The sequence below is a fragment of the Notamacropus eugenii genome, chromosome 1 (assembly GCF_028372415.1).
Source record: "Notamacropus eugenii isolate mMacEug1 chromosome 1, mMacEug1.pri_v2, whole genome shotgun sequence".
Classification (NCBI taxonomy): domain Eukaryota; kingdom Metazoa; phylum Chordata; class Mammalia; order Diprotodontia; family Macropodidae; genus Notamacropus; species Notamacropus eugenii.
In genome coordinates this window covers 593,269,275-593,296,314 of record NC_092872.1, presented here as the reverse complement: position 1 = coordinate 593,296,314, position 27,040 = coordinate 593,269,275, and the positions used below count along the sequence as shown (strand labels likewise).

At 36.8% G+C, this 27,040-nt stretch overlaps 1 protein-coding gene and 1 long non-coding RNA gene across 6 annotated transcripts in view; one reads left to right on the top strand and one right to left on the bottom strand.

Moving 5' to 3' along the window:
* The window catches only part of DZANK1 (double zinc ribbon and ankyrin repeat domains 1), a 136,169-nt gene that overhangs the window by 36,254 nt on the left and 72,875 nt on the right, over positions 1-27,040 (top strand). For 4 of the 5 annotated variants that reach the window (XM_072634535.1, XM_072634539.1, XM_072634538.1 and 1 more), the window contains 2 exons: positions 9,073-9,186; positions 20,471-20,563. In XM_072634535.1, the coding sequence (XP_072490636.1) occupies positions 9,073-9,186; positions 20,471-20,563 (207 nt within the window). The remainder of the gene's footprint in view (positions 1-9,072; positions 9,187-20,470; positions 20,564-27,040) is intronic. The other variant, XM_072634537.1, reaches the window with a different exon arrangement.
* LOC140520555 (uncharacterized) overlaps positions 19,161-27,040 on the bottom strand; it is a 93,881-nt gene continuing 86,001 nt past the window's right edge. Inside the window, exon 4 of the long non-coding RNA XR_011972570.1 lies at positions 19,161-23,817. This is a non-coding gene — a long non-coding RNA (uncharacterized lncRNA). The remainder of the gene's footprint in view (positions 23,818-27,040) is intronic.

The following is a 27,040-nucleotide window of genomic DNA, read 5'->3' as shown; positions in this document are numbered from 1 at the left end:
AATAAACAGTTCTCCTCAAGGACCTTGCATTTAATCAGGGGAGATAATATATATTAATATAACTTAATAATTATATAACATATAACTATTAAGTATATTAACATATCACATTAATATAACATAACTACATAATTTCAATATAGTATGTTGTAACATATTACATAATATTACTATAAATATAAATTATTATTGATCAATTATTTAATTGATTGTTTATGTATATTATAGTATCTCCCCTGATTTCCTCTGGGAAGCAGTGTTCCAGCAGAGCTTTAAAGAAAAAATAGAATTCTAAGAGGTACAGATTAGGTAAGAGTATATTCCATGCTTGAGGGGATGGGGATGGTGTCAGTCAATGCAACAAGAAAGGAGATGGTGTATCACATTTGAGGAACAGGAAGAAAACCAGTTTGGTCAGACCATAGCATGAGGGAAGGGGGATAATGTATAATACAATTGGAAAGACAGAAGCCAGGTTATAAAGGACTTTAAAGGCTAAACAGAGGAACTTATATTTGATCCTAGAGGCAATAGGAAACCATTAAGAGGTTCAGGGAAACGGGAGTAATATGGTCAGATATATACTTTAAGAAAATCACATGTCGAGGGGAAGATGGATTGGAGAGGGGAGAGATTTGAATCAAAGGGACCAATTAGAAAGCTGTTGAAATAATCTAGGTGAGAGGGAATGAGTTCCTACACTAAGGTAGTGGTTGTGTGAGCAGAGAGAATGGAAGGGATATGAGAGATGTTGTGGAGGTAAGAATGACAAGATTTAAATTAGTTTGCCATTAATTTTTTTTTACCTAACTAGAAACAGTGCCTCCTTAAATTTCCTCTTTATATCCACCCTCACTCTGGAATTCCTTAGTTGACTGAGTTATATGAAATGAAGTGAAAGGACCTCTGCTGTGACATACAAAATGACACTCTCTGGAAAGGTACCTGTTAGTCCTTTGTTTAATTGATGCAGAACAGAGTGATGAGTAAAGAGCACTTAGACTAGAACTGAGACATAAGCCACTTACAGATTCTGAGTGGACATCTTAAAATTTACTCTCTTTAATAATTACCATAGCTTATATTTGTATAGCACTTTGATATCAACCCTCTGAAGCAGGTATGATTATTATTATTGCCATTTATAGATGGAAAAACCGAGGCTCAGAGAAGGCCAGCGACTGACCAGAGTCACATCAAAAGGAGTCGGGATTCAAACCCATATCTTCCTGTCTCCAAGTCTAGTGCTCCATTGCCTGTATGGGATTGAACTGAATGGGGCAAACTTCCACACAAAAAGGACTGTAGAAGAGAGGTTTCCTTGTTTGGCATGGCTTTAATGAACAGAAAGAAGATGGAGAAGAAGCCATGCCGAGGAACACAAACCCCCTAGAGCCATAAAGAGGAATGTTGTTCCTCTCCATGAGCTCTGCTGTGATTTCTGTTTGTTTTCTCCTGCTCCACAGGAGACCCAGGCCCTTCTTGTTAAGTGAGAGCCTGTTAGCAGATCAGAATCAAAGCAGTGCTGCCCAGGAGAAACATGTTATTTGTACTTCAAACAGCAACTTTCTTTAAGAAGCTAAAAACAATGCACTCATGATTTCATTAAGATTTGAGATTATCTCATATAGTAAACAGGAAGGCAGTGTGTTAGGAGCACTGGACCTGGAGATGGGAAGACCTGTCTTGTATCTTGTAGTTTAAAGTTATTATAAGAAAGCACTTATCTTAATTATCCCTAAATATAATACATGTAAATATGTATTAATATATGTAATTCCTATGTTTATATTAGTTGACTAGAATAAGTAAATGTATGTTAATAGATATGCGTATCACTATAATCACTACCCCTATGAAATCACACTAAACAAATTAATACTGATTGGAGTAAAATAAGGGTCTAATTAAAAGCATCTGTCTCAAAAGCTATATATATATATATATATATGTGTGTGTGTGTGTGTGTGTATACATATATATATACACGTATGTATCTTAGTTCTTAGAGAAAACAATCTAATCTTGCTTTTCTCAAAGTGATGTTTTACTACATTAAAATTGAAAACTTTTATATCTTTGTCCCATCGCATTTTTGTCCTAATTGTACTATCTACCCTTTGAGGATATAATATCCTCAAATTACCTAGAAAGAATGAGATATTTTAAGGGCCTACTCTTATATGTGATATAACTATTGGTGACAACAAATTCAAAAATAGTAAAAATTAAAAACAGTAAGATCTTTCATACTTGCAACCAATTGTAGTAACTCAGAGATCTTTAGTATTGCAATAAGAAGATTCTTCATATATGTAAACTTTTATAATTTACTTGCCCTTGTTTAGAAATTTCCTATGAAAGGGAAAATATGGACATAGTTATAACAATATCGACTGACTTGACATAAGCATAAAGTTTCCTTAACTCTGAGTCCAGATCAGAGTTATAGTTTGCCTTTATTTTAGAACAGCTAAGCATACAGCAAAGTTCCACGTTATTCATAGGGTACCATAGATACTCAAAATTAACCAGGAGGGAAGTTTCCTGTTCAGAAGGAATAACACAATGGAGAAGTCAAGAGGATCCTCCCTTCACCTATACAAGGTTGTCCTCTCAACATTACCAGGCATAGACATTGACCTGACAGTTCCCAGATCACACTCCCTTTGAATAGCACTTGGCTTTTTTCTTACATGATAGATTATTGATTCAATGAAAATTCAGGCAATCGTACCTGAAAAAAAAAAATTCAGAACAACATCAAATTACAACCCCAAAAGATTTTGCCTCACTAATCACAATTTAGATATAGCTATTATTATTTTTTTCTCATGTTGCTGCAATAACACTTAGCAACACACATAAGCCTTATCTTATACATCCTTTCTAATTCAAATCCATCTCGGAGCAAACATTCATCTTTAGAAATTAAGAAAATAACCCCCTAGATTGTACACATGTAGTGATTATACACATGTAGTGTATAATGATTATACACTTGTAGTGAATACAAAATAGTTCATTCAAAACCCAGAAAAATACTGACTGCTGTAGGCCTTGAGTCTAATAGATCTCCTTATCTGAAAGTATTACATATTAAACCCTAAAGCCAAAACAAAATCTTTAAATCTGAGATCTGTTGATACTAAGTTGGCTCAAAGATATAACTTTAATAAATACTATTTCAGGTGCACTTTTATAATTTTCACAAACAGTGGCTTAAAAATCTATAAGATAAAAATCACTCTTTATAAAATAAATTCATAAGTGCCTCTACTTCACTTATGAGAGATCCTCGTTTCTCATTAAAGTGCTTCATTATTTTAGAACTTCACAACATTCTTTCAGTAACTCTTTCACAGATTTATGACATTAGTAAGGGTTGAGATCCAGGAAACTGAAAATCTAGCAAGTCCCCCAAGAACTTCTTAGATATTTACAAGTTCTATGGTGCTTTCCACAACTCTAAGTAATTACAGTAGTATTCATTTTAGGCAAAATATACCCAATTAAATTATTGGCAGGTTTTTAAAATCATAATGGCAATAGTCTCTATCAAAGGAACAGTTAATTTTCACGTAATAAAGTTGTATTACCCTGTAGGAATCAATTTTCAAATTAATGGCATTTCTTATACAATGATTTCCCAAAAATTATAATACAAAAAAATTAGGAGTCTAACAGTAACATAAACAATATTATAAATTTTTCAAATGTACCACAAAACTTTTTTGCCAGTCAAATAACATCAATTCTGTTGAATCTATGCCCAAATCATCTTACTTAGTAAATCACTTCCTCTATCAATTTGACATTCTAGGTTAATTGCTTTCAAAAGACAGTATAGAATACTTGCACTTTTCATTCTTATTCATGCACTTTCTAAATATATCACTTTATTTTCAAGTATTAAGTGTATTATTTAAGGTCTGATCTTCCTATAGAGGATCGGACATCAAAATTATCTTTAGTTTTATGTTTAGTTTTAGGATAAAATCAAATAAAATCTGAATTTATAATCACAAAATTTCAGTTATCTCAGGGACCATTAGCTGCCAGCACCTCAAATGATACAATCCACAATTAACAGCAAAGATATTAGATTACAATTACAGATCTAATCTTTAAGTAGTTTATAATGCCATATATTTCTACAATGTAGGAAAAAAGCAGTATTCCTTTCTTTGCTTTTCTGACTTTATCTCTGTAACCCCAATCTGGCAAGGGTTGAAATGACTTAGAAAAAGTTTTGTGATACAGGTTTTTTTTTTTTCTCTTTTTTTTTCTTCCTAAAACCTTATCTCTCACTGACAGTCTGAGGTGGTAGTAAGTCCGTGCCTCCTGGGATGGAAAACTTAGCATCAAGTTACAGAAAAGTGGAAAAATTGTTTCAGGTGTGAAACTTCATTAACTTCCCCAGCATTTTAACTATGGATGCAGGTTTTAATTTTTTTTTTTAATTTTCAAATTTATAATTTATTTATTTTTAGCACTCTTTTCTTTTTAAATTTTGAATTCCAAATTTTCTCCCTCCTACTCCTTCTTCCACCTACTGAGAGTTAGACATGTGAAACCATGCAAAACATATTTCCATATTAGCCGTATTTTTTAAAAAGCAAGAAAAATAAAGCAAGTGAGAAAATTATACTTCAGTTTGTACTCAGAGTTCATCAGTTTCTCTTTGGAGGTGCATAGCATGTCTTCATCATGAGTCCTTTGGAATTGCCTTGGATTGTTGCATTGATCAGAGCATCTGCTGTTACCGTATACAATGATATCCTAGTTCTTCTCACTTTACTTTGCATCAATTTATATAGGTCTTGCTATGTTTTTCTGAAACCACTCCCCTCATCATTTCCCATAACACAATACTACCACATCAAAATCATATGCCACAACTTATTCAGTCATTCACCAGTTGATGAACATTCCCTCAATTTTCAATTCTTTGCCCATACAAAAAGAGCTACTATAGATATTTTTGTTTACCTAGATTCTTTTCCTTTGTCTTTGATCTTTTGGGGATGCAAATGTAGTAGTATATTGATGAATCAAAAGGTGTGCATATTTTTATAGCCCTTTGGACATAGTTCTGAATTCTTTTCTTTTCTACTGTACAAGTAGTTCATTAGTATCCCTCTTTTTCCCTTCTCCTCTCTAGCATTTGCCATTTCTGATAGGTGTGAGGTGGTACCTCATGGTTGTTTTAATTTTCATTTCTCTAATCAATAGTGATTGAGATCACTTTTTCATATGACTATAACTACCTGATTTCTTCTTCTGAAAACTGCCTGTTCATATTCTTTGACCATTTATCAAATGGAGAATGGCTGCTACCATTAAATAGTCACAGACCATGTATCTGGTTTATTTTCTAATAATAACTGCAGGGTAAGCAAACTACAGAAAGAAAAAGAGGAGAGAGAGAGAGAGAGAGAGAGAGAGAGAGAGAGAGAGAGAGAGAGAGAGAGAGAGAGAGAGAGAGAGAGAGAGAGAGCCAGAGACAGAGAGACAGAGAGAGAGACAGAGAGGAGAAAGAACTGCTGGAGGACTACCTAGATTAATGGATAATGGATCCACCCCCTCAAAACTCTTGGTTGATCAGTCCAAAGTAACTACTCATTTGTCCATAGGATGGCTAGGCTAATTCTGACCCTCCCTAAGTAATTCCCCAGGTTGAGATGGTACATAATCCCTAGGTTTCTGAATACCCAAAATCCTGAGTTCTAAGACCTAGTCTGGAGCCAGGTGCAATTTGACTGTGTTCCACTTGAGCCACAAGGGTATCCACCCAGGTTTCTCTGTGCAGAGTGATTCTAAGTCAAATCCAGCCTTTTGGGTTAACCATCAGAGATGCCAATTCTGACACCTATTTGTGGGCTGAGAAGAAAAGATTTCTAAACTGTGATAATTTAGAAAAAAAATGTTTATTAAGTTATCCAGCAGAGAGGAGAGCTGAAGAAAGGGGTGGCACACTTCCCTTGAGTGTCTGTAAATTACACATAGGATTCAAATAAAGGGACAAGGAAACACAGTAGCTGACTGGCCAGCACAGAGGCAGTTTCTATAAGATATATGGATTGCTTGAAATGATGGGGTCAGCATACAGTGTGTCCACCTGTGTCTGATCAGACTAAGACAAGCTCAGAAGGCTCTACCACAGGTGGGTACAAATAGTCCATATGAACATTTGGCGTAGAGATGTCTTTGAATTTGCACATCTCACATTTCTTTTGAGCTACTGCAATTCTGCTTTATTCATAGAGCACAGTACCTTTTTTTGATGCAAGCACGCCGTGCTTTTTTTGCTTAGAATACTCATTCACCCAAGATCTGGAAAGAATAAAAACAAAATAGGCATAATAAACAGAGATGTCATGCATTCATAGACACAGTGGCTGGGTGGGAGATAGACTCATCTGCCCCTTCCTCTCATGACAGCTCACAATAATTTTCTCCATTCACAAGCCACCAAGGAACATTATGAGAGATCATCTGCCTAAATCCTTTCTTCTGGTCCATAAGCCAATTAAAATAACTTTAACCACCTGTATTCCATTTTTTCCTTAAGGCAGTAGCTGGGAAGTTCTTGGAATTCTCAGACTGACAAAAAATAGATTGATAGTTCAAAGAGGGCCCTACAGCCAGTTGCCCTCCCTGGAACTCTCTTCATAGCCTGCTATGACCAATTCACTGTGCTAGGCTATGAGGGATATAGAAGGATGAATGGTCTCTGTCCTCAAGGAGCCTATATTTTAATAGGGAAGATAAAAATGCAAATAAATGGCTATGATATGAAATAAACCTGATAATTGAGAAGTACAAAATGATAGGCATTTTTGGAGGAAAGGAGAATAACTTCCCACTGGGAAAACCAGAAAAATCTTATATCCAAAGTATAAAGGCAACTTATAGATAGAGTGCTGGATTGGGAGCCAGCAAGACCTAAATTCTAATCTTGAATCAGACAATTACTAACTATGTGACCCTGAACAAGTCACTTAATCTCTGTTAACCTCTGTTTTCCTCATCTGTAAACCAGAGATAGTAATAACACCTACCTCACAGGATTGTTACAAGGATCAAATGCGGTAATGTATGTAAAGGGCTTTGCAAAACTTTAAAGTGTTAAAAAAAATTAAATAAAATTTTAAAGCATTAAGTGGTACAGTGGATAGAGTGGTGAAAGTGGAGTCAGGAAGTCCTGAGTTCAAATATGACCTGAGATTCTAACTCTGTCACCTTGGGCAAGTCACTTAGCCTCTGCCTCAGTTTCATCTGTAAAATGGGGATAATAATAGAATTTCTTAGGCTTATTGTGAGGATAAAATTGGATAATATTTGTAAAGCATTTGCAAACATTAATGTGCTATATAAATTCTAGTTAATAATAATATTATTAGCTGTTATAAGTGGCATTTTTACAACTTTTTGAAAAGTGGGTAGGAATCATTTCTCAAATGATAGCTGTGAAGAGATTGGTAGAATTTTAGCAGGTAAAGCTGGAGAAAGAATTCCATGTCTAGCAAAGACCCATTAATCTCATCTCTTCCTGCAGTACATATGTTCAAGGGAGAATTCGGCTTCAGTATAGTGTTTCTATGGTCCTTATAAAATAAATATATGTTAGTTTGAAAGAGGCAACATGGCGTGCTTGACATGGAGTTAGGAGGCTGGCCAGGTCATTGCAACTTTCTTAAGCCTCCATTTCTTCTTTTGTATAAGGGTGATAATAAAACTTAGTATGTACTTCACAGTGTTGGGAAGAAAGCATTGTATAAACCTTAAAGCATAATACAAACAAGAGATATCATAATTATTATTTATATTCACATTATTATATGTGAATATGTAATATATTTTAATATAATTTAAGAATATATAATAAATCATAATTATTCACCTAGTCTTCCATAGTACTTTGTTTGGTACACTGTTTTGCATACCAGTCTGTATCAGAATACAACAGTGCATCTTCAGGATCTGTTGTGACGACTGGAGGAACTTCTGGCAGACCCATTTCTAACTTCTCACACAAGAACTGTCTGCTACAAGATCCAAACCTATTCTTAGGCCGTGCTCATCCTATTCTTTCTCCTTTATCCCGTCTTTACTGCTATAGACTTAATCTTTATCTGCATCATAGACCAGCAGTGAGACACACTTCCCAACTCCTTCCTTCCTTGTTTCCATTCCTCTTCTCCATTCTCACAGACACTCCAATAGCTAAATTGCTGTATTCATGAACCCCTTCTTTTTTCTTTATTATCATAGTTTAATGTATTCTTTCCAAAGGTTTATTCTCTCTGTGGAAAATTTAGAAATTTTTAAGTCTGTTAGCAATTTAAAAAGGATTGGGAAGCCTAGGTTAAGATCCTATCCAACAAAATTGATAGCTTTGCTGATAGTCTCAGGAAAAGACAGAATGGATGCAGAGTTACCCCATATGTGGTTGTTCCAAGTCAGAGCTGAAATATACAAAAAGCAAATCAGCAGTGATGTCATCCTTTTTGAGCTTGTTCTGAGATTAAAGAGAAAACTTTCAGACTAATTAATCTTTGACCAACAAGATATTTCTTTCTTTTAAAGAAGAAATTGTTATTATTAATAAACTGTGAACCTAGATGTTGAAAATGCTAAGGCAAGAATAAAGCTTTCTATTTGAAACAGAAAACTTGATAATGGAAAATGTATAGAGTAGTTTGTCTTTGGAAATATATTTGTTGCAAGGGATAAGCTGGGGTTGTTGCCATACTTCATTATTTGGAATTGGGGTAGAGGGACAGTAAGTCTGTCTTACTCTTCATTTTATAGAAGAAACCGAAACAATCACAATGATACCTTTATTCCAAAAATCTTAAAATATATATTCAAATAAGTATATTGATTTATTGTTGTTGCACAGCCACTTAAAGAATTTAGATTAATTTTAGATCTTGTGAAATCTCTTCATTTACCTGTGACTTTCTCTGCAGTTCAGTATTACCTAAAAGTTTATTTTACATACTGGTCTGTTTTCCCCTTCAGTTAATTTTTTTTAAATAAAAAGCAACCATCATTTTTATACAGATGAGGATGTGCATAAAATGCAGAACCATGGTACCAGTGAACACTGCTATATGTGTTGTATGTGAGGCCCCTCTTGCTCCACAGCTACAGCCCCAGGCCAACGTTCATTTAAAGGTAATGAAAATTAAATCATGAATTAAAGCTATTAAAAATAATGTTTTTGAGTAGTAGAATGCACATTTTGATATAGTTCATATGTTTGGTTCATTGAACTATTGCCACAATTAAGTCCTTGATCATATGTAATGCTTATTAAATAGTATCTATGATTAAAGATATTTTCATTCATGGCTAGCCATTTTGTACAAAATAACCTGCCAACAGTATCTATGTGCATGAGAGATGTACATGAAGTTTCCGTCTGTAAAATTATTAAATATAGGTTTCGAGCTCAAACTCATAAGTTAATTTTACAATACTTAACTTTAGGAAATTTTTGGTTTTACTTAATAAATTTGATAAATATTTTGACAAATTTTAAAATTTGATAAACAATTGACCATTATGACTTATTTTTATTTTATTTTTTATTATGGCTTTTATTTGTTGTTGTTTGTCCTTTATTCTCAAAGAAGACCATGACATCAGGAAGATGGTGTCCTCATTTGCAAGTGAATTGGATTTAAGTGAGGAGGGCTGTGCAAGGTCACCAGCCTCATGGTCTCCTCCAGAGCCATCTGGTCCAATGGCAAGATATAGATCAGAATGACTGGAGATGGACCCCGGGTTTTATTTAAACTATTCTCAAGCTTCCATTTGCTTTGATTATCAATTACTATGATACAGAAAGAGTGTAGAGAATTATTATCATAGAGGAAGGGTGTTTCGGAGAGTCTGATATAATGGATAGAAGGCCAACCGTGGAATCAGGAAGACCTGGGTTCAGGTCTTGCCTCGGACTTATACTAGCTGTGTGACCATGGGCAAGTCAGTTAATTTAGCAGCATTCCAGGCAAGTTTCTAATACAAGTTGCCAGTCTTCATTGGTGGAGGGTGTGAATGAAATCACAGATCTGGACATACATAGACAAATGGATAGAGAAGAGAGGTAGAAAGACTCTCAGTTCCTTGGGAGCAGGTATTATTTCATTCATCATATTGTGTTCCCAGCATGTAAAATACTTGAAACATAACAGGATCTTAATAAGTGCTTGTCAACTTATTGATACATGTATATGTATACATTGCTGTTGTTCAGTCCTTTTCAGTAGTGGCCTACTCTCCGTCACCCCGTTTGGGGTTTTCTTGGCAAAGATACTGGAATGGTTTACCATTTTCTTATCCAGCTCATTTTATAGATGAGGAAATTGAGGCAAACAGGGTTAAGTGACTTTCCCAGGGTCACACAGCTAATAAGTATCTGTCTGTCTATGTTTGTCTTTCATTTTCAAAGAAGACCATGCCATCAGAGAAATGATGACATGACTTGCACTTGACTTTGTTTTAAGTGAGGGAGGGCTGTGCAGGTCACCAGCCTCACTTCCCCTCCTGGGCCATCTGGATCCAGTGACCAGATATTCATCAGGATTACTGGAAATGACCCAGGATGCACTGGGAGACCTTGGCCTATTTCAGGTACTCACTTAGAGTGAGGTAATGCCCATTCAGTGAATAGACTTCTTTAAGCATTAAACAGGGAATGGTGCCTTTAATGAACAAAAGAAAAAAAAAAATAAGTAAACTGGAGATGGGAGGGAAAAAGCAACAGTTACTATTGATAATCATTCTGAAGCCTGGAGTGTCCTGAAAGGAGCCTTTAAGTGGAGTTTTGCAGGGACCTGTTGTTGTGCTATGTATGGTCTTCAGAGTGTACTGGGTTTAAGGTTCTGGCAAAGACAAGAAAAAGAAGAAAGGAAGGAAGGGAGGGAGGGAGGGAAGGAGAAAGGGATCTAGTTGGTAAACCCCAAGTTAACTGGGTGTCCTCTAGCCATCCAAATTTACCTTCCTTTGCAGAGGAAAAGAGTGGGGGGGGGGGGGACCAGAAGGGAGCAGATGACCTGAGTTACCCAGCAGGGCAGCTCGGTCTACTCACAGGTCTGTTTGTCCTTCATTTTCGAAGAAGACTATGACATCAGAGAAATGATGACATGACTTGCACTTGACTTTATTTTGAGTGAGGAAGAACTGTGCAAGGTCACTAAAGAGAGCCACCCAGCCCTGGTGCAGGATTGTTAAATTTTAATGACCCTAAGCATAAAACTAAACTGAAGACCTTTAAAAGCCACAGAAATGAACTGAAGGTCTTTAAAATTTAAATGATACCATGCTGAGGCTATGTAGTTCTCTGACACAATAGAAGGAACTATAATAAGTGTCTAAACCAGATTTGAATTCAGGAAGATTCATCTTTCTTTCTTCAGACCCAGCACTTGAACCACAGTACCACCTAGCTGCCCCATAAAAATACATGGATGTAGCTATATTTCTATAGGTAAAGGTTACACTCATCTAATCACCTGACCTGTAAATTCCAGTAAAAAAAGAAACTTTTCTTCTATACATGCAGTTTTATCTATTACCTATTAGGTAGTTAGAGATCAGTCTTCTATCCCCTTTAATTCTAAGTGGTGACTAAAATAAAGAGATAGTTGTAAAAATAGCTTTGTCTTACAAAAAAAACCCCACCGCATTCTTTTGGTTCCAAAACAAAACTAATTAGCAATGAGAAAAACTCACATAAAAAAAAAATTATTTAGTTAAGAGAATCAAGTCAAATTTAGAATATTTACCTATATTTGTAGTTGAGATTCTAATACCTGCAAACATGATTACTAGAGACTGAACTGATCAGGGCAAAACCTAGTTAAGTCAGTGAGAAATAAGAACTAAATTCCCTAGCTTCTTTTGTTACTACTTGATTTTCCCACTTCCAAGCCCTCATACTTTGAAATGTTCAGAATTGTCACTGACCCCATAATACTCCAAGAATATGTTGTTATTATTAAGGACAACTAGTACCAAGGAAATACAAATCATAATTTACTTATTCTTTTGTCAGAAAGTTATTTCAAAGGGTGCCAAGTGCCCTTCAAAGGATGGCTTCTGACTGATTCTGATAAATTTTCAACATTACAATAAAAACTGCAGAAAGAACCTCAAAATAGGAAATACCACTTCTAGACCATAAAAGCAGTATGTAAAATAATGGCAGCACCATTGGTATACTTCTGCCACAGTTTTTTTTAACTGTTCCCCAATCAAAATTCACTTTATTTCCAGTATTTTGTTACTACAAAAAGTGTTGCTATGAATATTTTTTATATATGATACAATGCATTTTGATCTCCCTGGAGTATGTGCCCAGCGGTGAATTTTATAAGTCAAACATATTTCTAGTCCTGAAAAATATGAGGTATTCTGTTTTAAGAAAATTTTGATGCAAAGATTTTTTTTCCAGTTCACCACTTTTACCATAATTACTTTGATTTTATAAATGCAAAATTTCTTTAATTTCATGGAATTGAAATGATCTATTTTATCTCTTGTGATCAACTTTGTCTCGTTTGGTTGGGAATTGTTCTCCTAGTCATTACTGTTAAAGGGATTTGATCTGGTTCTCTTCTAATTTTTTTATGGCATGATCTTTGATATTCTGTCACATATCTGTTTTAAATTTATTGTTGCATACTGTATGATGGTGGTCTAAACTTAATTCCTGCCAAATCTCATTCCATTTTCCCAGCAGTTCTCATAAAATTGGGAGTAGTTTTTCCCAAATTAATTTATATTCCCTAGGGTTTGTTACTGGGTTGTTGTTTCTGATTCATACTTACTTAATCTGTCACTTGGAAAAATCAGTACCAAATAGCCTTGGTGATTATATTGTTTTGTAATATAATTTGAGGTCTAGAATTCTTTTTTTTTAAAATTTATTTATTTAACTTTTAACATTCATTTTCACAAAGTTTTGGGTTCCAAATTTTCTCCCCTTTTGTCCCCTCCCTGCACCCCAAAACACCCAGCATTCTAATTGCCCCTATCACCAATCTGCCCTCTCTTCTATAATCCCTCCCTTCCCTTGTCCCCATCTTCTCTTTTGTCCTGTAGGGCCAGATAACTTTCTATACCCCTTTACCTGTATTTCTTATTTCCTAGTATCAAAACAGTACTTGACAGTTGTTCCTAAAACTTTGAGTTCCAACTTCTCTTCCTCCCTCCCTCCCCACCCCTTCCCTTTGGAAGGCAAGCAATTCAATATAGGCCAAATCTGTGTAGTTTTGCAAATGACTTCCATAATAGTTGTGTTGTATAGGACTAACTATATTTCCCTCCATCCTATCCTGCTCCCCATTGCTTCTATTCTCTCTTTTGATCCTGTCCCTCCCCAAGAGTGCTGACTTCAAATTGCTCCCTCCTCCCATTGACCTCCCTTCCATCATCCCCCCCACCCTGCTTATCCCCTTCTCCCCCACTTTCCTGTATTGTAAGATAGGTTTTCATACCAAATGAGTGTGCATTTTATTCCTTCCTTTAGTGGAATGTGATGAGAGTAAACTTCATGTTTTTCTCTCACCTCCCCTCTTTTTCCCTCCACTAAAAAGTCTTTTGCTTGCCTCTTTTATGAGAGATAATTTGCCTCATTCCATTTCTCCCTTTCTCCTCCCAATATATTTCTCTCTCACTGCTTAATTTCATTTTTTAAAGATATGATCATCCTATTCAATTCACTCTGTGCTCTCTGTCTCTCTGTGTGTGTGCATGTGCGTGTGCATGTGTGTGATCCCACCCACTACCCAGATAGTGAAAAGTTTAAAGAGTTACAAATATAGTCTTTCCATGTAGGAATGTAAACAGTTTAACTTTAGTAAGTCCCTTATGACTTCTCTTTGCTGTTTACCTTTTCATGCTTCTCTTCATTCTTGTGTTTGAAAGTCAGATTTTCTTTTCAGCTCTGGTCTTTTCATCAGGAATGCTTGAAAGTCCTGTATTTCATTGAAAGACCATTTTTTCCCCTGAAGTATTATACTCAGTTTTGCTAGGTAGGTGATTCTTGGTTTTAGTCCTAGTTCCTTTGACTTCTGGAATATCCTATTCCACGCCCTTCTATCCCTTAATGTAGAAGCTGCTAGACCTTGTGTTATCCTGATTGTATTTCCACAATACTTGAATTGTTTCTTTCTAGCTGCTTGCAATATTTTCTCCTTGACCAAGGAACTCTGGAATTTGGCCACAATGTTCCTAGGAGTTTCTCTTTTTGGATCTCTTTTAGGTGGTGATTGGTGGATTCCTTGAATAGTTATTTTGCCCTCTGGTTCTAGAATCTCAGGGCAGTTTTCCTTGATAATTTCATGAAAGGTGATGTCTAGGCTCTTTTTTTGATCATGGCTTTCAGATAGTCCCATAATTTTTAAATTGTCTCTCCTGGATCTATTTTCCAGGTCAGTTGTTTTTGCAATGAGATATTTCATATTATCTTCCATTTTTTCATTCTTTTGGCTTTGTTTTGTGATTTCTTGGTTTCTCATAAAGTCATTGGCCTCCATCTGTTCCCTTCTAATTTTTAAAGAACTATTTTCTTCAGTGAGCTTTTGAACCTCCTTTTCCATTTGGCTAATTCTGCTTTTGAAAGCATTCTTCTCCTCATTGGCTTTTTGAACCTCTTTTGCCAATTGAGTTAGCCTATTTTTCAAGGTGTTATTTTCTTCAGCATTTTTTTGGGTCTCCTTTAGCAGGGTGCTGATCTGCTTTTCATGCTTTTCTTGCATCTCTCTCATTTCTCTTCCCAGTTTTTCCTCCACCTCTCTAACTTGATTTTCAAAATCCTTTTTGAGTTCTTCCATGGCCTGAGTCCATTGAATATTTATTCTGGATGTTTGGGATACAGAAGCCTTGATTTCTATGTCTTTCCCTGATGGTAAGCCTTGTTCTTCCTCATCTGAAAGGAAGAGAGGAGATATCTGTTCACCAAGAAAGTAACCTTCTATGGTCTTATTTTTTTTCCCCCCTTTTCTGGGCATTTTCCCAGCCAGTTACTTGACTTCTGAGTGTCCTCTCCACACCCACCTTGCCTCCAGATAAGCCCAGCCAGTGGTTAGGGTCTGAGATTCAAATGCTGCTCCCCAGCCTCAGAGCTTTCAGCAGGGACAGGGCTGCTATTCTGTGTGAGATTAAGTTCAGGTGCTCAGGTGGGGCAGGGCTGCCACACAGGGCTCAGTTCCCTCAGGGGGTTTATGCGGAGACTTTAAACAATGGATCCCAGCTCCTGCCTGCTTTGGGAGCCCCTATCCTCTGCTGCCTCCGCTGCTGCCTCCCAAGGGGGCCTGAGTTATGGGGACACCCCACTCCCCTCTCCACGAGCTGAAAAGACCCTCTCACTGACCTCTGGTACCTATGGGTAGAGGGACCCATGCTGCCACTGGAGATTCTGCCCCTGGAGCCTGCTCAGATCTGCTCTTCTCCATGCGGAGCGGCAGAGGCAGGGCTGGGCTCTGCTCTGGTCCAGGGCGTGACGGACCTTTCGTGTCAGTTTTTCAGGTCTCTCTGGAACAGAAATCTCCTCCACTCCATTGTTCTGTGGCTTCTGCTGCTCCAGAATTTGTTAGGAGTTCTTCTTTAGAAGTATTTTATGGGCTGTGGGTTCGGAGCTAGCATATATGTATCTTTCTACTCTGCCATCTTGGCTCCTCCCCCTCTGGAATTCTTTAATTTATATTTTTTTCAAGATTTCCTTTGAGATTCTAAGTCTTCTGTTCCTTTCAGTTAATTCTGTCATCATTTTATCTAGCTCTATGAAGTATTCCCTTGGTAGCTTGATTTTTAAAAATTTATCTCCCTTGACATTCTAGACCTTTCTTTAAATTATTTCTTATTTTTCATCTAGGTCTGTAATGCATCCCCTTGGTAGACTGATTGTTATAGCACTAAATCTGTAAATTGATTTAGGTAATATCATTATTTATTATATTGGCATAGCTTAGTCATGAACAGTGAATATGCTTCCAATTATTTAAATAATTCTTTATTTCGTTGTGGAGTATTTTATAATAGTGTCTCTTCATTGTTACATTGACTCCCAGATATTTTATGTATTTTGTAGCTATTTAGAATGGGACTCCGTTTTCTAATAATATTTCCTCCCAGATTTTGGTACTGCTATATAGAAATTCTGTTGATTTTTGTGGGTTTATTTACTAAACCTGTTAATTGTCTCAATTTCTTTGCTGCTTCATGTTATCAGCATCATGTTATCAGCAAACAGGTATAGTTTTGTTTCTTCTTTGCCATAATTTATGACATCAACTCCTGTTGTCTTATGGCTATCACTCACAATAGTGTTTGCCATTTGTTATTAATAAAAATTGCTAGTATTTACATACCACTTTTAGATTTACAAAGCACTTTACATCTGTTTTCTCATTTGATCCTCACAGCAACCCTATAAGTTAAGTGCTCTTATTATTAAATTTTACAGATGAAGAAAGTGAGCCTTGGAGAGTTTAAGTGTCTTAATTACCCAGCCAGGGTATGTCATGTATGTGTAGGATTTGAACTTTCTTCCTGGCTACTAAACTGGCTCTCCGTCCTTTATGCCAAGCTGCCATTTAATAAAGGAAGCAGATATGCTACTTAAGTAGAGCAGTATATTTTTTCCTTCTTAATGTTCAAAAACATTGCCAGTGGGTCACCTGGAAAGTGTGAAGACTTATCTTCCCAAACAGGGTTTTAAAAAAAACATTTTATTCCAAGCATTCTTTCTCCTAATTTTTCCTTTATTATTAGAATGTATATGTGTGTATATGTATACACACATATACATACACACATGCATTTATATGTGAATATATACATACACATACACACATATGTGTATATATGTATACATATATGCATACACACACATATATATGATTGGGAGCTAATGATAGACTTCTTAAGCAAATTTGAAAGACTTCATTTAGGCTCTAAAAGAAGTTGCCACGTATCATTATTTAAGGAAGCTGTTTTTCCCCCTTAGTTTTACATACTCTGGAACAGTGGTTGTCAGTGTGGCTCAAGATCCCTGGGAATAGTTGATACGAAGATGTTTTAATTTCTAAAACAATAAATAACAATAGATATATAACCCACATAAACAAGAGCTCTTGGGAGAGGGATATTCAATAGTTTTCAAGAAATTAAATGGATCCTAAGACCAAAATATTGGAGAACTGATACTCTAGAACTGTGTCAAATAACAGTGTTTAAATTGGACAAGAAAATATTTTGAATGAAAAACAAAAAAATAGAGTATTTTGAAGCTGATAATCTACAAAAGACCACATGTCACGTGAAGGACTGTTATTTTTTATTTTAATGCACCATGCAGAATGCTTGTAGATAACCTATTCAAAATTATCCTGGCTACTCAGATGAAAAACATGATACACAGCACATTATGCTGAGAATCATGATATCTATCTATCTATCTATATATATATATATGATATATAACTTATATTAAAGTTTTTCATAACCACAGATCTTTTGATTGAGGAAGAGATGTATAGGATACTGGATTCTGATTGGGGAAGCCCTGGATTCAAATTCTGCCTTTGACATTGAAGGCCGGTGTGACTTTAAGCAAGTCACTGAACCCTCTGAGTCTCAATTTCCTCATCTGTAAAATAAGGATAATAGTTCCTATGCTACTTATCTCACCAGATTGCTATGATCATCAAATGATATAATGTAATTAAAATGATAGACATGTCTTTTTTTGTTTTCCATTTAAAGTAACCTTTCAGGCTTGGGAAACCTACTTCTATAAATCTGAGAACACAAAATACTTGAGAAACAACTCCCTATTTGACAAAAATTACTGGGAAAATGAGAGAAGTCAGGCAGATGTTCGGATTAGATAAACATCTTGTACCACTGACCAAAATAAGATCAAAATGGGTATGCAACTTGAATAATGAAGGTCACACCATAAAAAATTAGATCAGAACAAAATCAGGCTCCTTTTACAGCTATGACTAGAACATTGACCACACAGGAGATAGAGCTAATCACAAAAGATGAAATAGAAAATTTCAGTTACGTGAAATTGAAGTTTTTGTACTTCTGTCAGGAGTTTTAAGTTGCAGGCCAAGGCCCTTAGATTGTGATTCCCACCTGTCTACTGTTTTGCAAGAAATATTGTCACTGGGATTGAAATGGGTAAAAAAATGCCCTGGGTGTTGATTTTTTATTTTTAATAGAGTTCTTATTGTTTATCATAGCACTCTCAAAGATCTTTAGAAATTCACTTTGTTAAAATCTAACAGCTTTGGGATGACTTCTTTCTAGCCTCAAGTCTCTGAGCTACACTTATACAACAAGAGCCAGACCTTACTATGACCTCAGCCTTCAGTCATCATGCATGTGATTGGAGCCCCTCAGAAAACAAGTGGCCATATATTTCACCATATATTTAGCCATATATTTCACCAAGTCGTTTTTAGGAAGATAGTGTAACAGGAACCTGGTCCTTATCCTTGGTAAGAGTAAAAGGCTCTGGAGATCCCGTGTGGCCCCTGTGATTCCTCACTTCTATAGCATTGTGAGTTCTAGGAAAAACCTTGAGGAAAAAAGCACTTCTCACTGCTTCTGGGAATTTTTTCTAACTTCCAAAGCACCTTCAAAGCTGTGAAGAAATTCCCATTCTGTCCTGTCCTCAGGGATATCCACTGGCACAATAGTTACAGCATTTATAACAGGATCATCCCATGTCCCTTCCTCCAAATTGTAGTTATTGTTTTCCAATGTGAATTTGAAGCTAAAGCCATTCCTTTGTGCCAGTGACAGACTTCTTAAGACCAATAGTAGTGGTCCTTTCTGTTTAACTCTTCGTTCACCTGTCCCTTATCCTGGTTCATCTTCCTTTTTTTAATTTAATTTTTTTTCCAATTACATGTAAAGATAGTTTTCAACATTTATTTTTGTAAGATTTTGAGTTCCAAATTTTCCTCCCTCCTTTCCCTCCTCCCCAAGACAGTAAGCAATCTGACACAGGTTATACATGTACAATCATGCGTATTGTGATTTCAAAAGGGGTTCGGATTCGTCCAATTATGTATGATTAAGGAAATTTATGGTTCAGATTCGCACCTACAATAAGACACATTTGAGAAGAAGAAGCCGTATATTTTATTGATTTACAGAAAAGGCAAATGCATGAACAATTTAGAGCTACAGCAGAAATAATTAATATAGCCTAATACTAATATAATTATAGCAATATTAATATAGATATAAGAGGAAATAGAAAAACATCACCAATTCGAGGAGCACCAACACCTGAATTACATCAGCTGGGGAATCCCGGGATACAGCCTTCAGGGTCCGAACTGGGAGCAAAGAGGTCCCAGGAAGAGAGTCCTCTCCATGGGTGAGATTCCGAGGACTTGCACTAAGCGAGGGGAGTTTATAGGGACCTAGACAAAGAAGGCTTTTTGCCAACGGCTCCACACACTGTTCCAAGCTGGTCAGGCACATGGCCATGGGAATGCAGGTGTTTGTTCGTCAAGGACATATCATACGGGGGCCACAAGATATAAGTTAATTAATCATATACTGGGAGGACTAGCCAGATCTTCCAGGTATTATCTATGTGTTCCGGGAGTGGCTAGTTCCCAAAACATTAAGGCATGGCCAACTCGCGCATGTTATGTTCCTTGAGAGGTCACCAAAAGGACAGAGTGAACTTACTTTATTCAAGGGATATGAAATATTCCTTCATCATGTTAAACATATTTCCATATTAGTTGTGTTGTGAAAGAATCAGAATAAAAGGGGAAAACCATGCATGAGAAAGAAAAAACAAAAAACAAAGTGAAAATAATGTGCTTCAATCTACATTTAGACTCCATAGTTCTTTCTCTGGATGTGGATAACATTTTCCATCACAAGTCTTTTAGAACTGTCTTGGATCATTGTATTGCTGAGAAGAGCTAAGTCTATCATAGTTATCATCACACAATGTTGATGTTACCTTGTACAATATTCTCCTAGTTCTACTCACTTTACTTAGCATCAGTTCATGTAAGCCTTACTAGGTTTTTCTGAAATCTGTCTGCTCATTGTTTCTTATAGAACAGGAGTAATCCATTTCATTTATATAGCACAACTTGTTCAGCCATTCCCCAGTTGATGGGTCTCCCCTCAATTTCTAATTCTTTGCCACCATGAAAAGAGCTGGTATAAATATTTTTGTACATGGGGTCCATTTCTCTTTTTTATGATCTCTTTGGGATATAGGCCTAGTAGTGGCATTGCTGGATAAAGGGTATGCACTGTTATATAGCCCTTTGGGCGTAGTTCCTGGCTCAGTTCCTAAAAAATTTGTTTAGACATCTGATGAATGGCACTGGTTGAGGGCCTTGATTATTATTTTGTTGAGTTGTTTACCTAAAGCAATACATTATTCTTTATTTCTAAGGGTAAGGGAATCTGCCGTTTTTGTGGAACTGGAAACCCTGCTCCCTTTAAGCACTGTGTGACCTGTGAGAGTCTCCTGCCTGAAACATGTGTGGTAGGTTGAATGCACAACTGTGATCAAGCTTGCTTCAAACTATACTGATCTCAAAATTGGATTGTTGTGAAGGCTTTAGCACAATTTCCCCTGATGTTAAGGAAGCCGAGGGAATTGATTAAGACTAGAAGACTTCCCCCTTTCTCCTAAGTAAATCTAGGAACACCTAGTTTCACAATGACTTCTAGAAGTGCCAGCTATGGAGGGAAAAGCCCACCTCTTGAGAAGGGACTGCTCTTTCACCTGTGCTTTTCCAAAGAGCAGTAGAGATTGAAAGGGGAATTCTTTTCCCCCTTAGCCTACATTAGCCATGGCTTTGTGTATTGGAGCTGTCCTCCCAGTGTTAGACAGCAAACCCAGCAATGAGTAGAGAATCAGTAGAAGTGACTCCAAGGAGAGTGATCCCTGGCAGCAAAGAAAGAAACCAGCAGTGGAAGAAGAATGAACTTAGCATTGACTGAAGTCATGTAGCAGAAAGGAGCAGGCCCAAGGAGCCATCAATCAATCCATCCACCAACAAGCATGGAGGACTTACTGTGTTCTAGACATTGTGCCAAGCACTAGGGGTATAAAGAAAATCAAAAGAACCCTGTCCTCAAGGAACTTTCATTCTAATAGGAAGAACATATAAATATGAGATCTATACAGAGCAGATACAAGATAATTTTCGAGGGGAGAAGGTGGGATTTGAGTTGAGCCTTGAAGGAATGGGTGATGATGAGAAGGATGCCTTCCATGTATGAGGAACAGCCAGTGGAAAAGTACCAAGCCAAGAGATGGGGCATCATGTGTGAGAAAAAGCAAGACCACTGGTTTGATTGGTTGTGTCCATACAGTACACAAAGAGGGTATCGTATATAAGAAGACTAGAAAGATCTCAAGAGTCCAGGATGTGAGGAGCTTTAAATATTCAAAGAGGAGTTTGGATCCTCGAAGGCCACTGAAGTTTATTAAACAAGAGACTGGGGGTTTTTTTCCTTTTAAATTTTTCTCTACATTGACAAGTATTTACTTTCCAAAATGCTTCTTTTCAGAGACAGGCAGAATTATGGATTTTAATTAGAGGATGAACCATTGCCACCAATTTGCCTGATTTGGTTATTCTAATGGCAAAGTACAGAGACAGGAAGGCGGTAGAAGAGAGCAGGTTGGCTTCTGTTCTCTAATTTTTAACTTTCAGAAGGAAGATTCTATTTTAGAAAACTATGTTTCTTATGGACAACAGGGTACACTTTCCTCCCTGCATAAAGAATGAAGCTCCCCATGTCACCACAGTCTGCTCAAAGCCTCAGCTCTTCCTCATCTGAGTGGGGGAGTGTACTTCCTTCCTTCATTAGCTTCTCCTTCTGCTCAATGACACTTCCTAAGCATTCTGCTAATTATATGGGCACACTCCATGAATTCCTTCTCAAAAGCATGGTAACAGGTGGCAGCTTGTAAGGTTGTTTAGCACTTACATTGTCATCCATTTGTCATCCAGCTAGGCCCATCCAGCTACAAACATCAAAGAATGGTGAGATTTGTGCTTTAGGAAAATCATTTTGACAACTTGATGGAGGATGGCTTGGAGATGGGAGAGACTTGAGACAGGGAAATAAATTAGGATCCTGCAGTACTAGTGCAAGCCAGAGGTGATGAGGTCCTGAACTAAGGTGGTGGTTGGTATGAACAGAGAAAAGGGGACATAGATATATGAGAGATGTTGAGGAGATGGGAACAAGATTTGGTAACTGATTAGATATGTAGGATAGTGAGAATGAGGAATTGAGAGTGATACTTCAGTTGGGAACCTAAGTGATTAGAAAGTGATAACTTTAAGAGAAATAAGAAGTTTGGAAAAGACAGGGGTGGATGAAAATATGAGTTCTGATTTGGACATGTTGAGTTTGAGGTGCTGACAGAATATTCAGTTTGAAATGTCCAACATACAACTGGTGGTGTGGAACTTGAGCTCAGGAAAGAGACTAGGTCTGGGTGTATGTTATGTGTGTGTGTCTGTGTATAGACAGATAGATTTCTACATACAGATAGCTGTAGATATTGACATACGGATAGAGAAACAGAAAGACATGAGAGAGAAATAGAGATAGAAAGAGCAAGAGAGAGATTGAGAGAGATCTGAGAGTTATCTTCATAGAGATGATAGTAGAATTCATAGGAACTGATGATATCATCAAATGAGAGTCTGTATAAAGAAAAGCTGAGAGGATCCAGAAGGGCTTTGGGGTGTGCCCACATTTAGAGAGCTTGACTTTTGCTGGTCCCACCCTTGTGTGAGCAGTGCCACTCTTTCTGAGCTCCTCTCTTCAGGCATGACTTTCTTTTCTAGTAAGCTCCCCTGGGAAAAATAGTTTTCCTTTTAAGCCTACCATGGGAAGATAGAGTGAGAAGAGAAATTATCTGAGTAGACCACCTCAGCACAACTAGGACACACTCACAACCTCCTGCCTCCCCTCCACCAAAGGCTGCTAAATCCATTTCTCTGTGAGTAGTCTGGATCCATATTGTTCTCCGTTTTGGGGCAGCTATAACAATAAAAATCAATAAAATATATTCAACATCAAGCCCCCATTTCTTCCTAGGGAAAGTCTCAGCAGTAATACATTTTACTTCTCTCTGCCCTGTATATCTTACTACCTTTTCCTCAGCTGCCTTTAAGCAAAGAAAATACAGATGAGTAATGCAATGGTTAACCACAACTTTATTTTCACAACAGTTTTAAGGACGAGGTGAACAGGCATGCAAATAAACTTTAAAGAAATAGAACTAAGCTTTTGGAATAAGCACATATTTTCCCTGGGTAGTGAGAGGGAAAATGGAATCATCATCCTTGTTTCTGCCTACCTGGGCAATTTCAACACAACCAAGATCTGCCCAGACAAACCTCAAACTTGTCTCAAGCCCCAAGGCAGACCCCTCTCAGGGTCCAGGGCAGGTGATTTCATGGCTGCAGCTCCATAGTGATTGAATTGGTCCAGTTTTTTTCACTCATATTCTCATGGTACTGATGGGGCCCTAGTACTGCCTGCTTTCTTGTCTGGTCTTTTACAAGCCAAGGTGGACATGGTTCTGTACTCATACCTCCAACCTATTTGTGCCTATATTTTCTGGAGTCTCTTTTCATGAAGTCTCTGTCCTTTTCTTTTATGAATGGGAGAGAGGCTTGCCTTCCAGTCACAGTCTCAGTGAATCCTCGGGGACTCAAGTAGATAGGAAATTTCTTCCATTTGTGGGCATTAGTCTCCAACATCTTCCTATATACAGAGAGCATAGCATCAAGTTGTCTTTTTGAAGGACCTGTGCTGAGAAACTAGGAGTAGTATATATTGAATTGCAATGGATATGGGCTTTTACAAAAGTAAGCCTTTTTTAGTTTAAACTAGTTTTCTGTTCAGAGAAGACTTAGGACTTACCTTTTCAATGTTCTCCTTTCCTAATATTACTGATAAGTTGCTAGAATGGCAGACAGTATTATAAGAGAAGCTTCTTCTCTTTTGAAGATTTTTATTATTTTTATTGATTGTTGACTATATTTAGAGTAAGTTCTCTTCTCTGAAAATAATCCATAAGAATCTATTTCACATTTGCCTCACAGAATTATAGTATGGATCTGTGATGGTTAGAGTACCTAAGAAATCAAATATTGGTTGACTGGACTGACTGATTTTATTTAATAAATTGATCCTTTGAGGAAATAACTTACATGATCATGTAAACACAGTTCATGTGTTGTATTTTCATGAATCTGCTCTATAATGTGGATTTTTTAGGTTGAGATTAAAAATCATAAACCACAATATCAATGGGTGAATTTATGTTTAGGATATTTTAGTGATTTTTAAAATAACTTTTACAATTAAAAAAAATCAACTCATTATTATACCTTAGAAAATTACTATTTTCCAAAGGATAAGAGAAATATTATAGGTTGAAAATAAAGAAATAAATATGTTGCATGTGTAGAATCTTTATGATAGTCTTTATTACTAGAGGGAAATAAATTACTAATCAAAAGTCCATTCTTGCCTCAGACTCTGTGATCTGTCCTTCACAGATAATAAATACTTAAAATTGATATTCCTTCCTATACCCAAAATTTATATCCCTTCCTATTAACCTCATAAACTGTACATAAGTCCAGCTCTACTCATGGTTGATAGCAAAATTGCCTTAACAGGATTTCTAAAATTGAATTTTTTCATCAAGATGGTAAATGCTGAATAAATCAGAGATTTCTCTGTGGCAGTACTTAATATTGACATGTCTTAGAAGCAAAATTTGCTACTCAATCTGATATCTCTTATTTATAACTGATGGAATAAAGTGACTTATTTTCCTTTTTTTAAGGCAGTGTCAAAAGCTTCCTGTTTGATAAATTAATTACAAATCTAGGTCCAAGACGTAAACTTTACAAAGGGACTTTCTGCTACCAATCCCTAATCCTTGCAAAATAGACTCATTGCTCACTGTGGGAATCTTCACTGTGTCTATGAGAACACAAGAGCTGGATTGCCAAGTTGGTAAAGATATTTCCTTTCAGATTTCTTCCGTTGAGTTGTCAGTTTCAGAGTCACAAAGCAATCTAATATGATTTAAATTCCCCCACCAACTTTTCTAAGTCAGATTCTATGGTAAAAGCAGAATGTTCTTAAGTGAACAAAGTAGCCCATCCATTAACTTCTTTCAGGATATCATTTAATATGTAAAGTGATCAAGTGGTACCCAGGTATACAGAAAATATCTCCCAGAGATTTTTGTCCAATTATTCAGAAATATTTATATTGGCATTAGCATCTACACTATACCCAATATACTTCTTTTAAAAGCCTAGTAGCTAATTTGCCTTTTGGGGGAAATTATTGAACAGTAAGGACTTGTGTTTTCTATGATGCACTTTCATTGCCCAACCTAAGTAGATATGGGTTGTCCAACACAAGAGACAGGGGTTACAGAAACATATAGCATAAGTCCCAAATGCCTCAGGAACCCCATTTCAATCCCAAATTAAATATAGGTATTTGGGGTATCAGTCTCGCAACTCACAGCATGAGGCCCTATTCAGTGCAACTCTGTTATCAGATCATACAAAAAATATTTTTAAAAAAATACAATAGCCTAAGAAAACATTTAATTAAAACTTTTAAAAAATACATAAGTAACAAAGAACGGAATCAAACAGTAAAATCATCAACTTTGCATGCACAAATGAATATAGTCTCCTATGCTTCTGCAAGGGGAATGGATAGGATAGAAACCTGAGAAAAACTTATGATGAGGTGAGGAAACCATCTCTTGACGTGTGCAGACTGGGTAGAAAACTGTTAATCACTCTCCCTTTCTTTTCTCTCAGATCAGGCTGGAAATCTTTGAAGTCTCTTGGTTAGAATCTGGGGTACCAAGATCCCACCAGGACTCCTGGGTTTAGGGAATGCCATGGTAGCACCACTCTACACATTCTCTTTCTGTCCGCCACTCTGTAACACATTGTTTGCTTTTCCTTTTTATTTCCTCTAATCCCTTCAGCTTTGAGTATCCCACTTTTTGAGAAACTTCATGCATTACAAAATACTCCCTACCACAGTCCTTATCTGTTGACCCAACATAGCCCTTTCTAGGAAAATGTAGTCTAGGGAATTTCTGCCAATGGGAAAGTCTTTCTGGACTTGAAGCACTATGGGAAATTAAGTCCTGGTTTTTTGTTGATCGTGCATGCCCACTATATCTTCTTGCCAGTTAAGAAAAGGATACAGAGCCTACAAATCACCCTGAGTACACAAGCAAACATGCATATCTACAGCAAGGGGTGTTGAGTGTGGCCCAAAGGAAACCAAGACTAGATATCTCTAGCCTCTCTCCTCCCAAAGTTCTCCAAGAGAGGCCATAATTCCTTCCAGGAAGGGAAGCAGGAGATGGGACCAGAAGCCACCACTCTGCTCTGCCCAGAGGGGAGTATCAGCCTAGAATTTTATCTGTCTGCTCCCTAACACATTATTAGTTTATAGGAAGTCGTTTTCACGTTCAAGCTAAACTTCTAATCACTATTCATTAATAAGGAAAAGGAACCCCAAGCTTTATATCAAAGGCTTCACTCCCTTCCCCTCAAATACAGGTTCCACAATGAACACATATAGCAAATAGCAAGGAAATCTGTTTATCCAAGTCAGAGAAAATATACATATGAGAATATATATCAGACCATTTATATTGAAGGAACTTTCCCATTGGGAGTGTGGTAAGTAAACTCAATCATATCTTACCCAAGCAAAATTCTCCGAAGCTCCTAAGAATGAGGACATGACTGAAATTCTACATGTCAGTTTCTTATCAGAGTCTTTCTCCCTTTATTACTTTGAAGATTGGACTATCCCTCCCCTCAGTTGAAGACTGTCTAGATCTCTCTTCTCTCCCATCCTCACCACTGTATCACCCTGCCTCTCAGTCAGGCCTAAGGCATTGATCCCTGCTAATGAGGAGACA